General features: G+C 35.3%; 1 protein-coding gene across 2 annotated transcripts; it reads right to left on the minus strand.

Annotated features, from left to right (window-relative positions):
* Window positions 1-93: 93 nt before the first annotated feature.
* LOC144436214 (uncharacterized) lies at window positions 94-14113 on the minus strand. 2 transcript variants are annotated; one of them, XM_078124944.1, is made up of 8 exons: window positions 13959-14113; window positions 6018-6229; window positions 5551-5782; window positions 5036-5202; window positions 4485-4647; window positions 3677-3787; window positions 2579-2722; window positions 94-1807 (listed from the first exon to the last, which is right to left on the minus strand). In XM_078124944.1, exons 1-8 carry the CDS (start codon window positions 13984-13986, stop codon window positions 1722-1724), a joined length of 1143 nt encoding a protein of 380 aa, XP_077981070.1. In that variant the 5' UTR covers window positions 13987-14113; the 3' UTR covers window positions 94-1721. The 2 variants fall into 2 exon arrangements, with proteins under 2 accessions (XP_077981070.1, XP_077981069.1); XM_078124943.1 differs by having other exon boundaries at window positions 13953-14113.
* Between the last annotated feature and the right edge of the window lie 2319 nt (window positions 14114-16432).

Here is a 16432-nt window from a genome sequence, read left to right on the forward strand (position 1 = left end):
TCTATGTTGTGAGTTTTGTGTTGTCCGAGTTTTATGCGACAATCTACTTACAGCTCCAAACTAACTCTTGAAATATCACAGACAGACTCATACTAGTTTAGACAAAGTGAGATTTGACCTTTATTCCTTTTATACGAACATAGAGAAGAACACAGTGCACTTAATATAACATATATTGATCAGGATGGCAGACAGTTCGAGGAACATGGAAGAACCAATCTGATTAAAATCTGATGTGGTAAAAGCTGCTAGATGGCTTTATTTACCTCTATATGTCCATCATTTTGTGTCGTTTGTTTTGTTCCGCGTGATTGCTGCCTTTCCACGAAGGCGGGAAGGCGGCGATCACTTGGAACCTCAGACCACTAAAAAGAGTTGGAACAAAACAAACGACACAAAACGATGGAAACAGAGGTAAATAAAGGTATCTGGTCTCTTTTACCACATCAGATTTTAATCAGATTGATGGAAGAACATGACAATCTTTTCTAGATCTTTGTGTTTTATAAATCAATCGATTACTTAAAAAGTATTCTGTCATAGTATTCACTTGCTTGCTCTGAATATAATGAGCTGAACTTAAATAATTCAATAGTTATGGATTTGGTCATAGACAAAGTCAAATAAAGCAGGGAAACAAATCAACAGGAACATGTGGTCTGAATGGTTTCTGCTGATGTACGATGCACAAAGAAGCTTTTTTCAGTGCACATGCGCTATACATTTGCATAAATTATGCTGGGTAGGTGCATGCGCACGTCATGAAGGTTTCTTAAACCAAAGGAGTTACATAATTCTTTGCCGTCGGTTATACGTTTCTCATACTAAATTGCAAATCAATCGTAAAAGAACTGTTCCATAGAAAAGTGAAACGTCACTCAAATGGCAGAATATCAATGTACTTGGTATCACTTTTCAAATCGCTTTTAGCTGGTTGGCAAATGTAACTTTATTCTTAATGATTGTGCTAAAACGTCTCAATATATTCAACAACTGACCGTTTCCATTCTGTACTTACAACAATTAGTAAATTATGTTGAACAATTGAAACAATGACCGTCTTTCAAACCCTTCTCAAATGGTATGAATAAAGCATCTATTAAATTTTACCAACGGGAGTGTCGATAATTTAGAATTATGTCAATTTGGAACATGATACAGGAAGCGGAATAATAGACAAACTTTTAATGAAATACGTTGGAGGAGTACGATGACGTCATATTAATATGATCAAATAATTTCAGTATTCTCAGTAAGATATCAAGAGACTCCGCGTCTCTATCATTATCTCATCACCCAATCTAATCTAATCTAATATATGTAATCTAATCGTAATAATTCAGACCAAGTATTGATCGTCATAAAGATGCCAGCCTTGTCTTATATTGACACTGTAGGTTGGCATAACAGCATATGTCCCATATTAATGATTTTGAGTGCATATGCACGAGCAATTTTTTTTCAACTACACCACAAAGTGTGCCGAATATTAACATACCTATACGTTTGCACATTTAGTATTCAGTGGACTGATAATAGTTTGAATCCACCACGTGTCAACATTGAAGATAAGAAATTACCATAGGAAGGTATACGAAGTCGCGGCAACTTCAATCACACAACAGCCCTGACTAGGAGCAACCAGGACGGTGTTCATACGACCAACGACGGAAACATACAACATGTTGCAGCAGCACAGGTTGAAAAAGCGTATTAGGTTCTCATACAGACATGTACGATGCCACTGCACTGACAACCATCATTAGGAGCACGTGGATGGAATAAATGCCACTGGCGGCGGACGTTGCTGTAAGAAGCGAAAAAAAAACCATACACTGTATCAACCTAAGATCAAGTAATAGTCAAGTCATTTTCTGTGTTTAATTATTTTAGAATTATAAATAAACAACGGGGATGGCTATTTCTATGATTGATTTTTTGAATTTATGATAAAAGAATAATTGAAATAAAATGGTACTAAAGGTTTAAATATATGCATTGCTAGAGACACAGACTATCCAACAAAATGGTTATATGGATAGAATTGAATATCTGTTTTTAGATTTGCGAAATCACGTTTCTCATCCATATGGCCACTTTAATGACAGCGCCTCCAAGCGTCGAGAGTTTGAGTCCATCTAAACAGTGTCATTCATTTTAACAATGTATGTTAAATAAACAAACAAACAAATATACAGACAGACAGACACACACACAGACAGACACACAGACACAAACACAAACACACGCTTACTCTGAAATTAGGTTGAAAATTTCAACAAACAAACAAACAAACAAACAAACAAACAGGCAGACAGACAGACATACACACACAAACACACACTCTGAAATTAGGAATAAACAAACAAACAACCATACACATACACACACTTTGGTTGAAAATTCAAAGTCAATTCCAATTCCAAGGAAATATTTTCAGCAACATTTCACAACTTATTTCACTGCACATCTTTTCAACACTGCCCAACAGGCCTGGATATGTTCAGTGTGTCGGGAAGATGATATTAAGAGACTATATGTACATATTTGTATATTTTAATGCAGTATACTAACTTACATTCACACACAGCCAGTTGAGCCAATGTATTTTTTATCGTCTGCGTAGTTTTGGCGGCAAATAACAGATTTTGGTCAGTTAGCATTGTTGTGGAGTTATCACAACTTCTATGATAACAGCTACGCATGACTCCTCGATGCAGGGCTGAAAACATATATAAAGAAATGTCAGGTATGAAATGACGAACTGGAACTCAATTGACTCTTTCGATTATTCATGATATCCATAATATAATACCAAAACCCAAGTTATTAAAGATCTCCACTCATAATACCCATTATACCATGCACGAGCCAAGTCCAACAAAAGTATAGAATATATACTATGGTCGTTCTACGTCACAACAACGCGTACCTACGTCACTGGTTCTGCTGTCTTCGAAGTATGAGTCAAAACGTTCAAAATTGCCATTATTACCCCCGATTTTTCTTTGATAGTACTGGTGCTGGTATAATGATGTTATTATCCAATATCTTCATTAAGTTGGACAAGGGCATTAGGTCACTCGTATTTTCCTTGGTTGAACGTATACACATATTGGAGAATGATATCTTATTATTTCTGTACACAGTAGCTGAACTTTATCAACTAACTGTCAATGCAGGGCGTGGCCAAGACAGGTATACTTGGTAATTTTTATCAAAAACACCGACAGTCTCCTCAGTCATGTATAAATACCCCGAATGGGGTTTGTCAGTGACATAGCCTTAGGTAAAGAATAATAATAATTATAATATTAAATAATAATTTATTGTTTAAAGACCATTACACAATACATGTACTAACGGTCTGTACAAAACAAATTACAAGAGTTAAAAATATGATCCAGAAAAAAAGAATACACAAAAATTGTTCTTTGCATCACATCATAAAATCACAACAGTTTGATTAAAAACAACAAATTAAACCATACAGGACACCCTCATAAAAATTGAGACTCAACCACTTCAACAGTTAAATTTTGATGAAATATGTACGTTTTAAGATTTGAAATTAAAGAAAGAAAACCCATGCAAAGTTTTAGAAAAAAAAATTAGTCTGAAATTGAATCAAACTTGTGCTGAATTCCAATTACTAGGATTCTATCCAATCACTTACCAGTATCAGTGAGATAAATGGCTTTGTAGGGCTGGTCATTATTCCAGAATGATCTGTGATCGCTATCCAACAAAAATTCGTACTTCGAACTTTGTTCTTCTGTGGGACGACCTACAGATGATACAGTATCATACAATGTAAAACTCAGGTTGTGTAGACTTATTGTTTGAAGTTGATGTTTTCATCAAAATTGTATAGGATTTCCAATTACTATTGGATTGGTTTGGCAGAAATTGATGTATTAAGTGTCGTCAAAATCACCCCGCCAAAACTCTCCAACCCTAACATGAATAATACCCATTTCAATTAATCGAATAGTTGTGGTGTATTTTTTTATATCAGTAATGATCCCAGTGACGTCACTACGGTGGCCCACAGGTGACATAGAAACAATACATTTGTGGCAGAAATAATTAATTTTTTGAGAGCAAAATATTTAGTACAATTTTATCCTTGTACTAAATATTTTACTCTCAAAAAATTAATCATTTCTTCCACAAATGTATTGTTCCTATGTCACCTGTGGGCCACCGTACGTCACCATCGTATTCAATTCTGCTAATTTTACCGACCTCTTAGAAAATGCAACTGTACCTTTTTGAAGCCATCTGTTTTGGCCCTATATTTTCTTTCGTCAGAAGTGTGATTACAGTTTATATGACAAGGATAATTCTATAGAATCACCTTTTTCGTGAGAAGAAATGTATACAATTTCGCAAACATTTCGTAAAATTTTGCGATTATTTTTTATAGGAGGTGGCGAATTTATTGGCTTTGAAATTCGGGTACATGTTGGTAAGATACATACCTTCTATTGGAATCTGAACTTTCATAAATTTGTAGTCTGCGTCTTCTCCCCATTGCTCGACGACTGCGTCTGTTAACTGACTGTCAGCGGAACGACTGGTGCAGAAAAGGAAATTTCCCTTCATCTTATTTGTGGTCATCTCCTCATTGAACGACACAAATTCCTACAGGTGAAGTAAAATGTCCATTTCATGTAATATTACCGTAAAACGGTCCACAGATACAGTTTTGCGGTAACGCTGAATCACGTCAAGCACCGAAAACATTCGTTACTAAAATACTATTATCGTCAGGTACACAGTTTTTTCCTTGAGCAAAGAGTGATCTTATATTCAGCTTGAATAAACGCATGCTTTCTGCAAATTTAAAGGCCTGAACAACGTATTTATATGTAACACGAATTTGAACACTTCGACTGAAATATCAGTAGAGTACTGCAGAACTAATGACGTCAAAGCACGTTGTCATGACATAGAACTACCAGGCTATAAATCCCATACTTTTCAGCCAAAAGCGTTCAGCTTGGCTTTCGTTGCCATTAAGTATACTTACGTCGCCTGTTAGGAATGAATTCTGGGAAGTTTCGGTGTTATCATAATTCATTATGGTGTCCAATATAATCGCACCTTGGAATTTCGCAGAGTTGTCAGCCAGATAAGTTTTAAGCCAGTTGTTTACGAATTCATTGCTACCACATGTTCCATTCTTACATGTCGCTTCTGTGAATAAACAAACGCAACTATTATGTTATGAAATAATGACATATATACAATCTATCTTATATTATCTATTTTATTTTGCTCTGCCTCCAAAGTATCTTACATATATATATACATATATAAGATACTATATATCGTTTCTCGTATTTTCACGCTTCTTCGATCATCAGCCGGATGACTGATAAATTGAGATTGTCAATGTCTATATGTATACTTAAATAATAAATGTGGATCCCTTAATGTCTGAAAGGAAAAAGAAGGGTTTGGTATTTCAAGTGTCGTACAATTAAGAAGCATTTTGGCAGAACATGGTATTATATATTATTGAACTTAAAGAAAGTAACTCACCATCATTTTCTTTCAAGTCGAATGCAGCAAACAGAATCGTATTCTTACAGCTGAATCCTGAAGCCTTAAGACTTTTTAAGGCTTCAATTATAGCTGACAAACCGGACCCATTGTTATCAACTCCAGGGGTTTTTCTCGTCGTGTCATAATGGCCACCAATCAACATAACTGAGTCGTCGGCTGTACCAGCTCGGCTTCCTTTCATTACACCAATCACATTTGTGCCTTTTTTCTGTTAAAAAAGACACATAGATTGTGTTTTCAGTGTACGTATCATGCCACGGCAAAGTGTGTCATGTGGTATGCATGAGATAATATGATTGGTTGTAGTGTTGATGTACAAAGCCGGCCATGGTCATAAATACTGCTTTTACATATGAATGAAACCACGGCCTCTTGGCGGATAGGCCGGTGTTTACGACGCTGCTGTAAAGCGGCATGTGGTCTACGGCGATGCGTTTCCTTACCTCTTCAACATCACTGGCAAATTTCTGCAATTCTGTCTCAATTCCACTGTCTTTGAACGCTGTCTGAATGTATTCTTGAGCCTTGATATGATATTCCATTGCGTCTTCATGGTCTCTACTTTGACTGAAACTGTCTTCAATTATCTTTTTCAGATTGTCGCCAGTAGTCTTAAGATCGTCAGCTGATTTTGCATAGTGTAACAACACAATTACTAGTCGAAAAAGAATAAAAAACATTAAATTGTCATTCTTTAAGGAAATAGATATCACTCGGAGATATGACGAAATGGTTGCGGTGGTGCTAGTAATAAATATTTCATATTGTTTTTTTATTTTAACAATTAGGCCAAAATAAAATTGTCTGATTCCGGTAACTCGTTAGTTTTTTTTACTTCCCATCCTAAACTTCTTTTTTTTAAATTTTTTTTTAGAGAGAATTCAATTATCGAAAAATAGAAATTATTTGCAAAAGTCACGCGAGAAATAGTGAGATTTGATCATGTCATCGCCGCGTGTGACCCAAAGGCCATATGGATGGGTGCTAGCTAAACAACGGAAAACAAAATATGAACCTGACAAAAAATATAGATATAAATTTTTTTTTCTAAAAAATAAAATAAAAATCTTACCTACCCACCCTACTTTGAAATTGGGCGTTATCGGAACCACACAGATTTTTTCATTTGGCCTTATATCTAGTTGGAGTTCTTTAAATTCTCGGTTTTTTTTTCTTTGTGGCAAATTGGCAGAAATCTTTGTAAACATGCAAAGTTGAATAGAGTGGTTGGTCTTGGTCGATGAGGGCGCAAGTCAACCACATTGTCCTCAATTTTCCAAAGTCAACGATCGGAGTATTTTTTAAAAAGAGAAATGTTCCGTTTGTCCCCCTTTTCGTTAAAATTGTGATTGCGAACATGTTTCTATTTTCCTTGGGGGTGGGGGTGGGGTGGGGGTAGGGGGAACAAAGATTAATGCCATCATTTTGAAAATGACTACCTTTCTGTCAAATTTGAAGGTGGTTTCCGTAATTCATTTTTTGTCCTGTCCTCCCATAACAACTTATGACATGTAAATTTGAATTTAATTATTAACACAAGAGATCATGTTATAGGCAGCAAGGGAAGCACAATAGAATTTGTGATCAGGAATGTAATTGGAATAGTAATTAGAGCATAGAAAAGTTGCACCAGGTTGAGTAATATGATAGTCAAGTTTTGATTGTCAAATTGTCAGAATTTGTAATGTTGACGTAAGAATTGTCAACCGTCAGACGAAAACGTAGGCCCAAATTTCACCTATGAGAAATTTTTATAATTCTATTTTCATATTCGAACGTGAACGATCTTTAAATATATGGACTTTTGCAACTTAGCGACATGCTGTAACGCGGATTTTACACTTCCCAGGGCACGCAGTGCCTCGATGGTTGACCAGCGCAATTACCATCTTCTGAAAATGGTTGACTAACCATTAATTAATTAAGTAATGAACAGGCAATTTATAACGGTTGTAGAAGACTTCTAGTAGTACCTTGCATTTTATTACAGATTAATGTTTTAAAAGTGTGTTCTTCAAAATATAACAACGTCGAAGAGATTCAAGTTATTTTACTCCAAATCCAAAAGGTTGGTGAGCCTCTGCATTATAATCTGGCCAGAAGTACATATAATTTATAAATAGAAATCATTACTTGTATATACCATACCAAGCTACTCCGTCTCTGTATTGCATGGGATCTAGTCGCCATGGTTACAAAAGTAGCCAGGAACTCGAATAAGTGTAAATGAATATCAACCATGGCACAACACGGGTTGATTTGATTCTTTACAGATGAAAATTGATTGGTCGTAAGAGAACGTTGGTATTAATACATTGATTCATAGCTGTTAAATTTGCATAATTAATTATTTTCGGTAATTAGGCTGCATATTTCAATTTCAATACAATTTACTTCATACATTAAACATAACAAACTTTATATGCCCTATAAAGTTGTTGATGTACCTTACAGTGTTAATAACTAATTTGCATGATTAATAATTGGTAATTAAGATATATCATAAGAATGCATATATCAGTTAGTACATACGTTAACCACAACAAAGTCGATATGTCCTATCAAATTTGTTGATATAGCTTACAGTTTTAATGAAAAATTTGCATACTTAATGATTTTAGGCAACTAGGCTGTATGATAAAAATGCAAGCTTCAAATTTCGTATAATATGGTACATATGGTAATAATACGCACCTGTCCTATGAAGTTTGTTGCTACACCTTTTACCTTTAATGAGTATTTTAAACAATGAACGATATTCAGTAATTAAGCAGTATCATGCACTCTTCAAATTATGTATAATTTTGCGCAAATACATTAACCTAAGAAAGCACGCTTGTCCAAAAAAAGTCTGTTACCATAGTTTTTTTAGTTTAATGAGTTTGCATAATTAGTGGTTACCTTACGGGAGGCATTCAGTATAAATCTGGTCTGGTAATGTAATATCAACATTGTTATTATTATTATTATCATTTAATTCTTAAACAAACAAACAAACAAACAAACAAACAAACAAACAAACAAACAAACAAACAAACACACAAACAAACACACACACACTATACTACGTCTCAGCGAATTGTACAACACACTAACAACTATAGAAATGAAAAATTAATAATTCATTAACGCTGTAAGGTATATCAACAAATTTTATAGGACAAATGTATGTTGTTATGTTTAACAAATATACTAAATTATATTGAAATTGAAGTATGCAGTCTTAAGTTATTGCTAATTAGTTGATTTTATTGATATGCAAATTTCCCTAATTAACATGAACAAATCTCGCTCAAAAACTACTCAACACTAGCCATTACCCCAAACATTATATGTACTAAATTTCATTATAATGGAGCCAGCCGTTTTTAAGAAAATGGTGACACAGACAGACAGACAGACAGACAGACACACACACACAGACGGACACATGACATACACACAGACAGACAGACATACCCCTTTTAATACCTCCCGTACTCTTACGGGAGGTAAAAATGAAGTCAAAATTACATACAATGGGAGATTGAAGTAAATATACCTACAAACTCTGGTAACAGGAGTCTGAATATAGTAAGGGTAGTTATCATGCTGAATATCATGCTGATAGATAGATAGATAGATAGATAGATATATAGACAGACAGATAGACAGACAGACAGACAGACAGACAGACAGACAGACAGACAGACAGACAGACAGACAGACAGATAGATAGATAGATAGATAGATAGATAGATAGATAGATAGATAGATAGATAGATAGATAGATAAACACACTAACACGTGTATGAATACAGCTTAGTTTGCAAAAAATATCGTAATATTATCTAAAGCGCAAGTCCTTCACGAATACTTTTAAACAGAAGCATTACTAGTGACAACATGTCGATCGAACTCCAACCCTCGAGAATATCGTTGGGTTATATCTGGAGGTATATGCAGTCTACCGAGTATTCTCTAGTCAAATATTTCATTAACAATTACGTAAACTGGTCTGCAAATACATTACGGTGGTGAATAGTTTTGAATTTCTTTTAAGTATTCGTTTCTATAAATGGAACCTAGTTTATTTGCAATATATAGTAATATATAGATAATTTGGATTTGTGTCGCACGTACTTGTGTCGTTTACATTATCTCGTCTTCGTGAAACAGACAATGTATGGCGTAAACTTACATTCACCAAAGTGTACTAGTCATGTCAATTGCTGTCATCTCTTACCATTTATATAACGGGGATGTATAAACTCGTCTAATTTATTGCTATCAACAGTGCACTGATCCCTTTGTTAATTTGTGCCTGAGCATCAGGGACTCTCGCATGTCTGATAATTACTGTTTTTTCGAGTCGCTCCATCTATCTCGGTGTAATTGTATGATAGTAGATTGGTCTATCAGTCAGGCTGTCTTACTAAACTTAATTACACTTGACAACATGACCGGTATATAACCTTTTTTTCCCAAGAGAGAGAGAGTCGCGACTGCGAATACAAACTATTTTCAATACTAGGGCCTGAGGCGATCTTGTAGGTAATCTAGTCATATGTTCTAAAACAAATCCAGTAACCATGGTAACCATTGTGTTCAAGTTCAAAACCCTGCCTTTAGTTAGCCACATTTGAACAATTAAATGTAAGTAAGGATGCATTCATTACTCTTACAGGGGGGGGGGGGTCGTTTAGAAACCGTATTTTAGACCCTAGTTTTCAGATTTCTCATCGAACATATAAATATAGCCCTTCAGCGTTTTAAATGTTAAACGTAATTATACGACTTTGTTTAAGGGGTACTACTGATTTGAAAATTTGTTTTACGTAATTTTAGTTGGAGACAGGTGGAGAGAAATATGCACCTCACTCCTCATACATCATTGCATGAACATACGATCCCAAAACGTTACTCGGTGCAATGTAACCTTCCTCGTGGTGGAATGCTAAAAAGAAGTATCTCAAATTATTCATGTGCTGTTAAGTCAGGGAAAAATGAATCTGTTCAACGGGCAACCTAGCCCATCATTTTTGGTAGGTAGGTCGATTTCTTTGTTACAAACTATGATTGGACATTGGCATATATAGTAAAACATTAGGGTAGCCAATACATACCATCTGACGCTTTTAAGGTGCATCAATTTTTATGGCAAAGCCTCAAGACATGTCTCAAATGTTCACTTGTAAATGACTGCAGTTAAGGTTTGATTTGGCGACAAAAATCACAAGTAAAGAGCAGAATATTTCAAATTCCCCTTTCAGACTATAAGAATGTTCATGGCCCCATTGATTTTCTACTCAGCCATCCTCCATTTGTCGTACATTCTGCTCGTTTCCGTAGTGCACATTGGCGGTACAACAGCTTAGTTATCTTTCATTTCACTCTGAGATCAGACTAATAATGTGCTGAGAGTAAAACATTGAAGATAATGTTCAAGTACTCTATAGATTTCACTAATGTGTATGGTTTGAAATTTTATGCCTTGTTTTTAATAAAGTGCTCATTGTGGGAAGACTGCACACATCAATCTCTGTGTAGCCATTGTGGGGAGGGGAGGGGGGCTACGAAAATGCTTGGGTTCATGAGCGAGGGTATGAATTTCTTGAGAGCGCGAAGGGGCTAAGAAAAATTTGAACAAGTCACCTCTTTGTAAATTCTCTTCGTTCCCTTAATAATGTTGTTTCAATTTCATGACTCAAATTTGTTTTAATGCAACCGAAAAATTCACTTGATAGAAAAGTCCAAAGAACCAAAGTATGGGAGGCCTTGGCTTATAGTTTCAAAGATGGCGTTTAGAAATTAATGTGAAACCGATAACTGTCATCGAGGTGAGTTTCAGTCAGACAGGTTAACTCTCGTTAAATTTCCCCCGTTGAGATATCAAATATTGTATGATAAAAGACCAATTCTCTGATGAATGATAAATAAGGAGCCATTATTCAAAATTAATTAATAATTACTTTGAATTCATAGTTTTATTTGTCCGTACGGGATTCTCTGCAGGACGTGACGACCTTATAAAGTTGGTCCCTTGTCAACACGCAATAACAAGTCATCGCATAACTAGGGCTTACTGAGAAGTATATTTAGTTCAGCTTCTTACATAGAGGACAGGTCAATGGGTAGTTAGAATATCTTTTTGGATAATACAGTGACCCCCATTTTCGAGCATAATGAGTAGAAATGTACCCCCATCACGGCTACCATATTAAATGATGTCTTGGCTATTTCAGAAGAATTCTCAACATTTATTATCAGTTAAGGTCATGCAATGATAATGTTAATGTCATGTACGTGAAATAGCAGTTAAACAGATCAAGAAAATATAACAGTTATCTTATCGATAGCTAGTGTGAAATATCTGGCAAATCTGAACGATTTGGGGGAAATTTGAAAGATCCAAATTTACTACAACTCGAGATTTATTCTGTTACTCGCATATTTTGAAATAGTAAATGTGAAACTGTGTAAAAAAAGGTAAGTACAAAAAGTCAGAATAGGTGGGATATGTGAAAAAAAACCCCTGACTAAATGAAACGTTGAAAACCAAAACTAGCGAAGTGAAATTGAGACTGGTCTTCGTTTAATCAACAAACTCAACGTTTGTGATGTCGTTTTTAGATCTCTGACGAAGGTCCGTGTGCAGGGCCGAAAACACAGACAAGGCGTTATAGAATTAAAGGACCATCGACATGGTATTTTGAGATAAAATTACATTCATGTCTACTTTTAACATGCCAGATTGATTCAATGTTTTATAAAAGCAAGTGATCCGGGCCCTTATCCTGTAATTATTTTACATGAGACAATGTCTTTTACTTTAATTTCCGGAATAGCTGAATATACTCGTCCAGGTCTCTCACAGACTATCTCTATAAATTGATGGGCTTTCATCGAGATTGGCTGGAAAGCCTTCGCCGCATGAGTGATTTCAGAGTACAGTAGCTTTGGTGTACCCTTATCTCTTTCTCTAGCTCTGCCATCTGTCACAGTCAGTATATGTGTGCATACCTAGTACTGTACAGCAGCCCATTTCTTAGTGTATATATATTTGACTGTCATATATTAAGACTGTCTGCCCACCCCTCCCTCCCTCTTTGTCTGTCATACATACACACATGCAAACATACATACACACACACGCACTCACGCAATACATACATACATACATACATACATACATACATACATACATACATACATACATACATACATACGTACATACATACATACATACATACATACATACATACATACATACATACATACATACATACATACATACATACACACATACATACATACACACATACACATGACACGAAAATAGAGGTTTTTTAATGAAGTACATGATGGGGTACGGACATGGATACATAAGAAAGAAAATACACACAAGATGTCACAGGTAACCCGAACTGGTCTTATTACCAAATAAAATACAAATACAACACTTTGTAGTCAAATTGCTTAACAACTACCGCCTAATATAGGAAACTAGACTGGTTGTGGCAAAGAGTAAAACTACTCTCACTGTTTGACGAAAAAGTCTTTTTGCCTTGTGTCGTAGTGGACTTAGTATTGTCCGTAGATACGTAACACAACACACAAATCGTAGATTATATTGAAGACTATTTATACAGCCTTCTGAAGTGTAACACAATTAAACATTCAATGTTGAAAGTTTGGGTACTTCATACCCGTTGCATACATTTGCCGTCAACACGTATTTATCGTAAAAAATGCCATGGTAAAATTCAGTACAGTTGGTAATTTAGCCGACAAATCTGTTGGGTTTTGATTTTTACAAATTCTGTTTTGCTGTAAGGGTAAGTTGATCCATAACATTATCATTGGACTTCTCCTCCTAGTTTACTTCAGGCCATTAATGACGAAACCCGTCATTTACTTTTAGAAGGAAATTGTGGTTCGTAAAGATTTTTACCCCCCCCCCCCATATCGTCCTCCACATTTCAGTCTCACTTCGTATCATTATGAATCAATGCTTTATTGATTCATTTGATGCGTTTAAAATAGTCATATGATGTTAACGAAGTTAACTTGAACAGAAAGTAGAGTATAACACATCACTGTCTTTTGGTGCACGTAGTTCACCGATTGTTTTTTTTTTTAAATTTTTATTCTGACAGACATTCAACATGAAAATGCAGCCATTACATAGTAAAGAATTCGCTCTCTACGTTTTAAATAAACAAAGGTACTTCAAACGTACTGTTTTTTCGTAAATTTACCTACAAGTGTTTCACGTATTTCATCGTAAGTATTCGCGCAATTTAGTAACATTATTTGAAAATACTTAGTAGAATATGTCACCATTATCTTGCACACACACATACACACAAAAAAGCATAAAATAATGCAGGACTTACCCGTACCCAGATAGAGTAGGGTTGAGGTAGTCATGGCTGCAGCTCGTAGGATCTAGGTAAGTCTGCAAGCGTTGTAGCAATACTGACGATGGTGGAGGTGGTAGTGGTGGTGGTGGTGATGATGATGATGATGACTATGATGGGTAGTACGAATAAGAAATACTCAAACCAAAATTAAGCCTTTCCCAGGGTACATCGAGTTAGCATATCAGCATGTCAGTTGCGTCTCGTGTGCATAACATCTCGACTTGCTTTTAACACTTATTTCGCTCAACTACGAATTATACGAGACGTACTAAAATCATCTTCGGTGATCACTTTGTCATTTGTTTAAATATATACACAAAACAAAACATATCATTAACTTTGAGAGTTTCCGGAAAAGTGCGCTGTACATATTCCATCTTTAATGAGTACAATCATAATTTCATATCCCATATTGGTATTGTTGGTATTTCAGTTAAACAGTGTTGCCCTGGTTATATGTCTGTCTGTCTGTCTGTCTGTCTGTCTGTCTGTCTGTCTGTCTGTCTGTCTGTCTGTCTGTCTGTCTGTCTGTCTGTCTGTCTGTCTGCCTGCCTGTCTGTCTGTCTGTCTGTCTGTCTGTCTGTCTGTCTCAGTTTCTCTTTAAATGTCCCTCCACCCCTCCATCGCATTCCTATAATTCTAGACAATTCCCAACACCTTTAATCGACGTAAATCGCAATCTGAGTGTACGGTGTTCATATGTATCGGTGTTTGAAAAAAAACCGAATTCATATCATGACCTTTGAAAATCCACAACTATCAATAAAGTCTCAAGACTAGAGTTTTTTTACAGGACATACTCCAAATTCCTCCAACATAAACAATACACAGCATGTTATGTAAAAAGTGATTTCACCATGTATCATTTTAATTATAATTTATAGAAATGACGTTTCTGTGACAGAATTTAGTCCCATGACAATATTAACTTCATTGAAATTTAATAGGAAACTCGTCACTGAGTCATCGGAAAATGACAGGTATTAGTAGTTGTCTGCCAAGGGAGCTATAAATTATTGAATATGACACAAAATTATAACCACATCTAGGTATGTTATACTTTAACGTTCTCATATCTTATCTATTCAGTTATGCTAGTCAACAGTTAGGTACTAGTTATGAATACTTTATCATGCTGTGTACAATGAAATTGAAACTGTAAAAATAAAGTATATGTATGTATGTACATGTATGTATGTATGTATGTATGTATGTATGTATGTATGTATGTATGTATGTATGTATGTATGTATGTATGTATGTATGTATGTATGTACATTGTATGTATGTATGTATGTATGTATGTATGTATGTATGTATGTATGTATGTATGTATGTATGTATGTATGTATGTATGTGTGTGCCTGTATGTGTATGTGTATGTGTATGTGTATGTGTATGTGTATGTGTATGTGTCTGTGTCTGTGTTTGTGTATGTGTATGTAGGTGTGTCTTTAATTGGCTCTTATTTTCTGTGTGCACAGCTTTTAATGATCCTTTCTAATGACACATATGGACGGTACTGCAAAATCTGACAGTTATTAATGCCAAGTAGCTATAGTATATCTATAACTTGTGATTAATTCTACCGAGTACGTGAATTCTGCTCACGAAGATCTGAAGCAGAGAAGGATTACCTTAGACGAAAGTAGTGACAGATAAAGTGGGGCATGGTTATCTCTCCTTCGCATGACTTAAAATGTTTCTAAATAAGGCGTTCATTCAAACGCCGCTCTTAATCAGATAGTATGATTTTATTGAAATTCACACATGCACGAGCTTTGAATTGTCAATAACAAAGGTTGTAATGCCAGTAAACATAAACTGACCAGAATCAGACCATGGTATAATTGAGTAAACATTATCGGCATGAGTATTAAGATGAGGTAAACATTCATTCAGAATGTGAGTTTTGTTTAATGGTGAGCATGGCCCACGTATATTGTTAGTTCTTGCCTACCTAAAGTTATTTGAGCATACATGGTCACTCCATCAAAAATGGACTAATTTCGTTTTCATTATGACGTCATTGTTATTGTAATGTAATGTAATGTAATGTAATGTAATGTAATGTAATGTAATGTAATGTCATGTCATGTCATGTCATGTCATGTCATGTCATGTCATGTACACACAATAGTTGTAATTGGTGTGCGAGGTGAGCGACGAATATATTGATTTAAATTTATATTTATTTACCAAAATGGCAAATCGCCATTTGCAATTCGAGGCTACTTTGTATGTACGCAGATCCTAGAAAACTAGACAGGGCCAATCCTGTTTGGGCTGTATGGTATTTGAAAATGGAGTAAATAAAATGTAAGCAAAATAGACTGCCTTGGGAAGGAGTAAAGAGTTAATATTGATAAACATCACAAGAAAGAAAACAGTGGCCGTTAAAAAGATTCTGAGTAAAACATCACCTTAAAAAGATTTACTGCCTCGTATGTTTA

This window comes from Glandiceps talaboti, chromosome 6 (genome assembly GCF_964340395.1).
Source record: "Glandiceps talaboti chromosome 6, keGlaTala1.1, whole genome shotgun sequence".
NCBI lineage: Eukaryota > Metazoa > Hemichordata > Enteropneusta > Spengelidae > Glandiceps > Glandiceps talaboti.

Bases quoted from the DNA above. Each gene is read 5' to 3' on its own strand.
- LOC144436214 (XM_078124943.1), bottom strand. From the start codon at position 13,986: ATGACTACCTCAACCCTACTCTATCTGGGTACGG. The intron at 5,783-6,017 runs GTAAGGAAACGC...CTTTTTTAACAG, and splicing joins TTGCCAGTGATGTTGAAGAG to AAAAAAGGCACAAATGTGAT. The intron at 1,808-2,578 runs GTAAGTTAGTAT...CGCTTCTTACAG, and splicing joins TCAACTGGCTGTGTGTGAAT to CAACGTCCGCCGCCAGTGGC.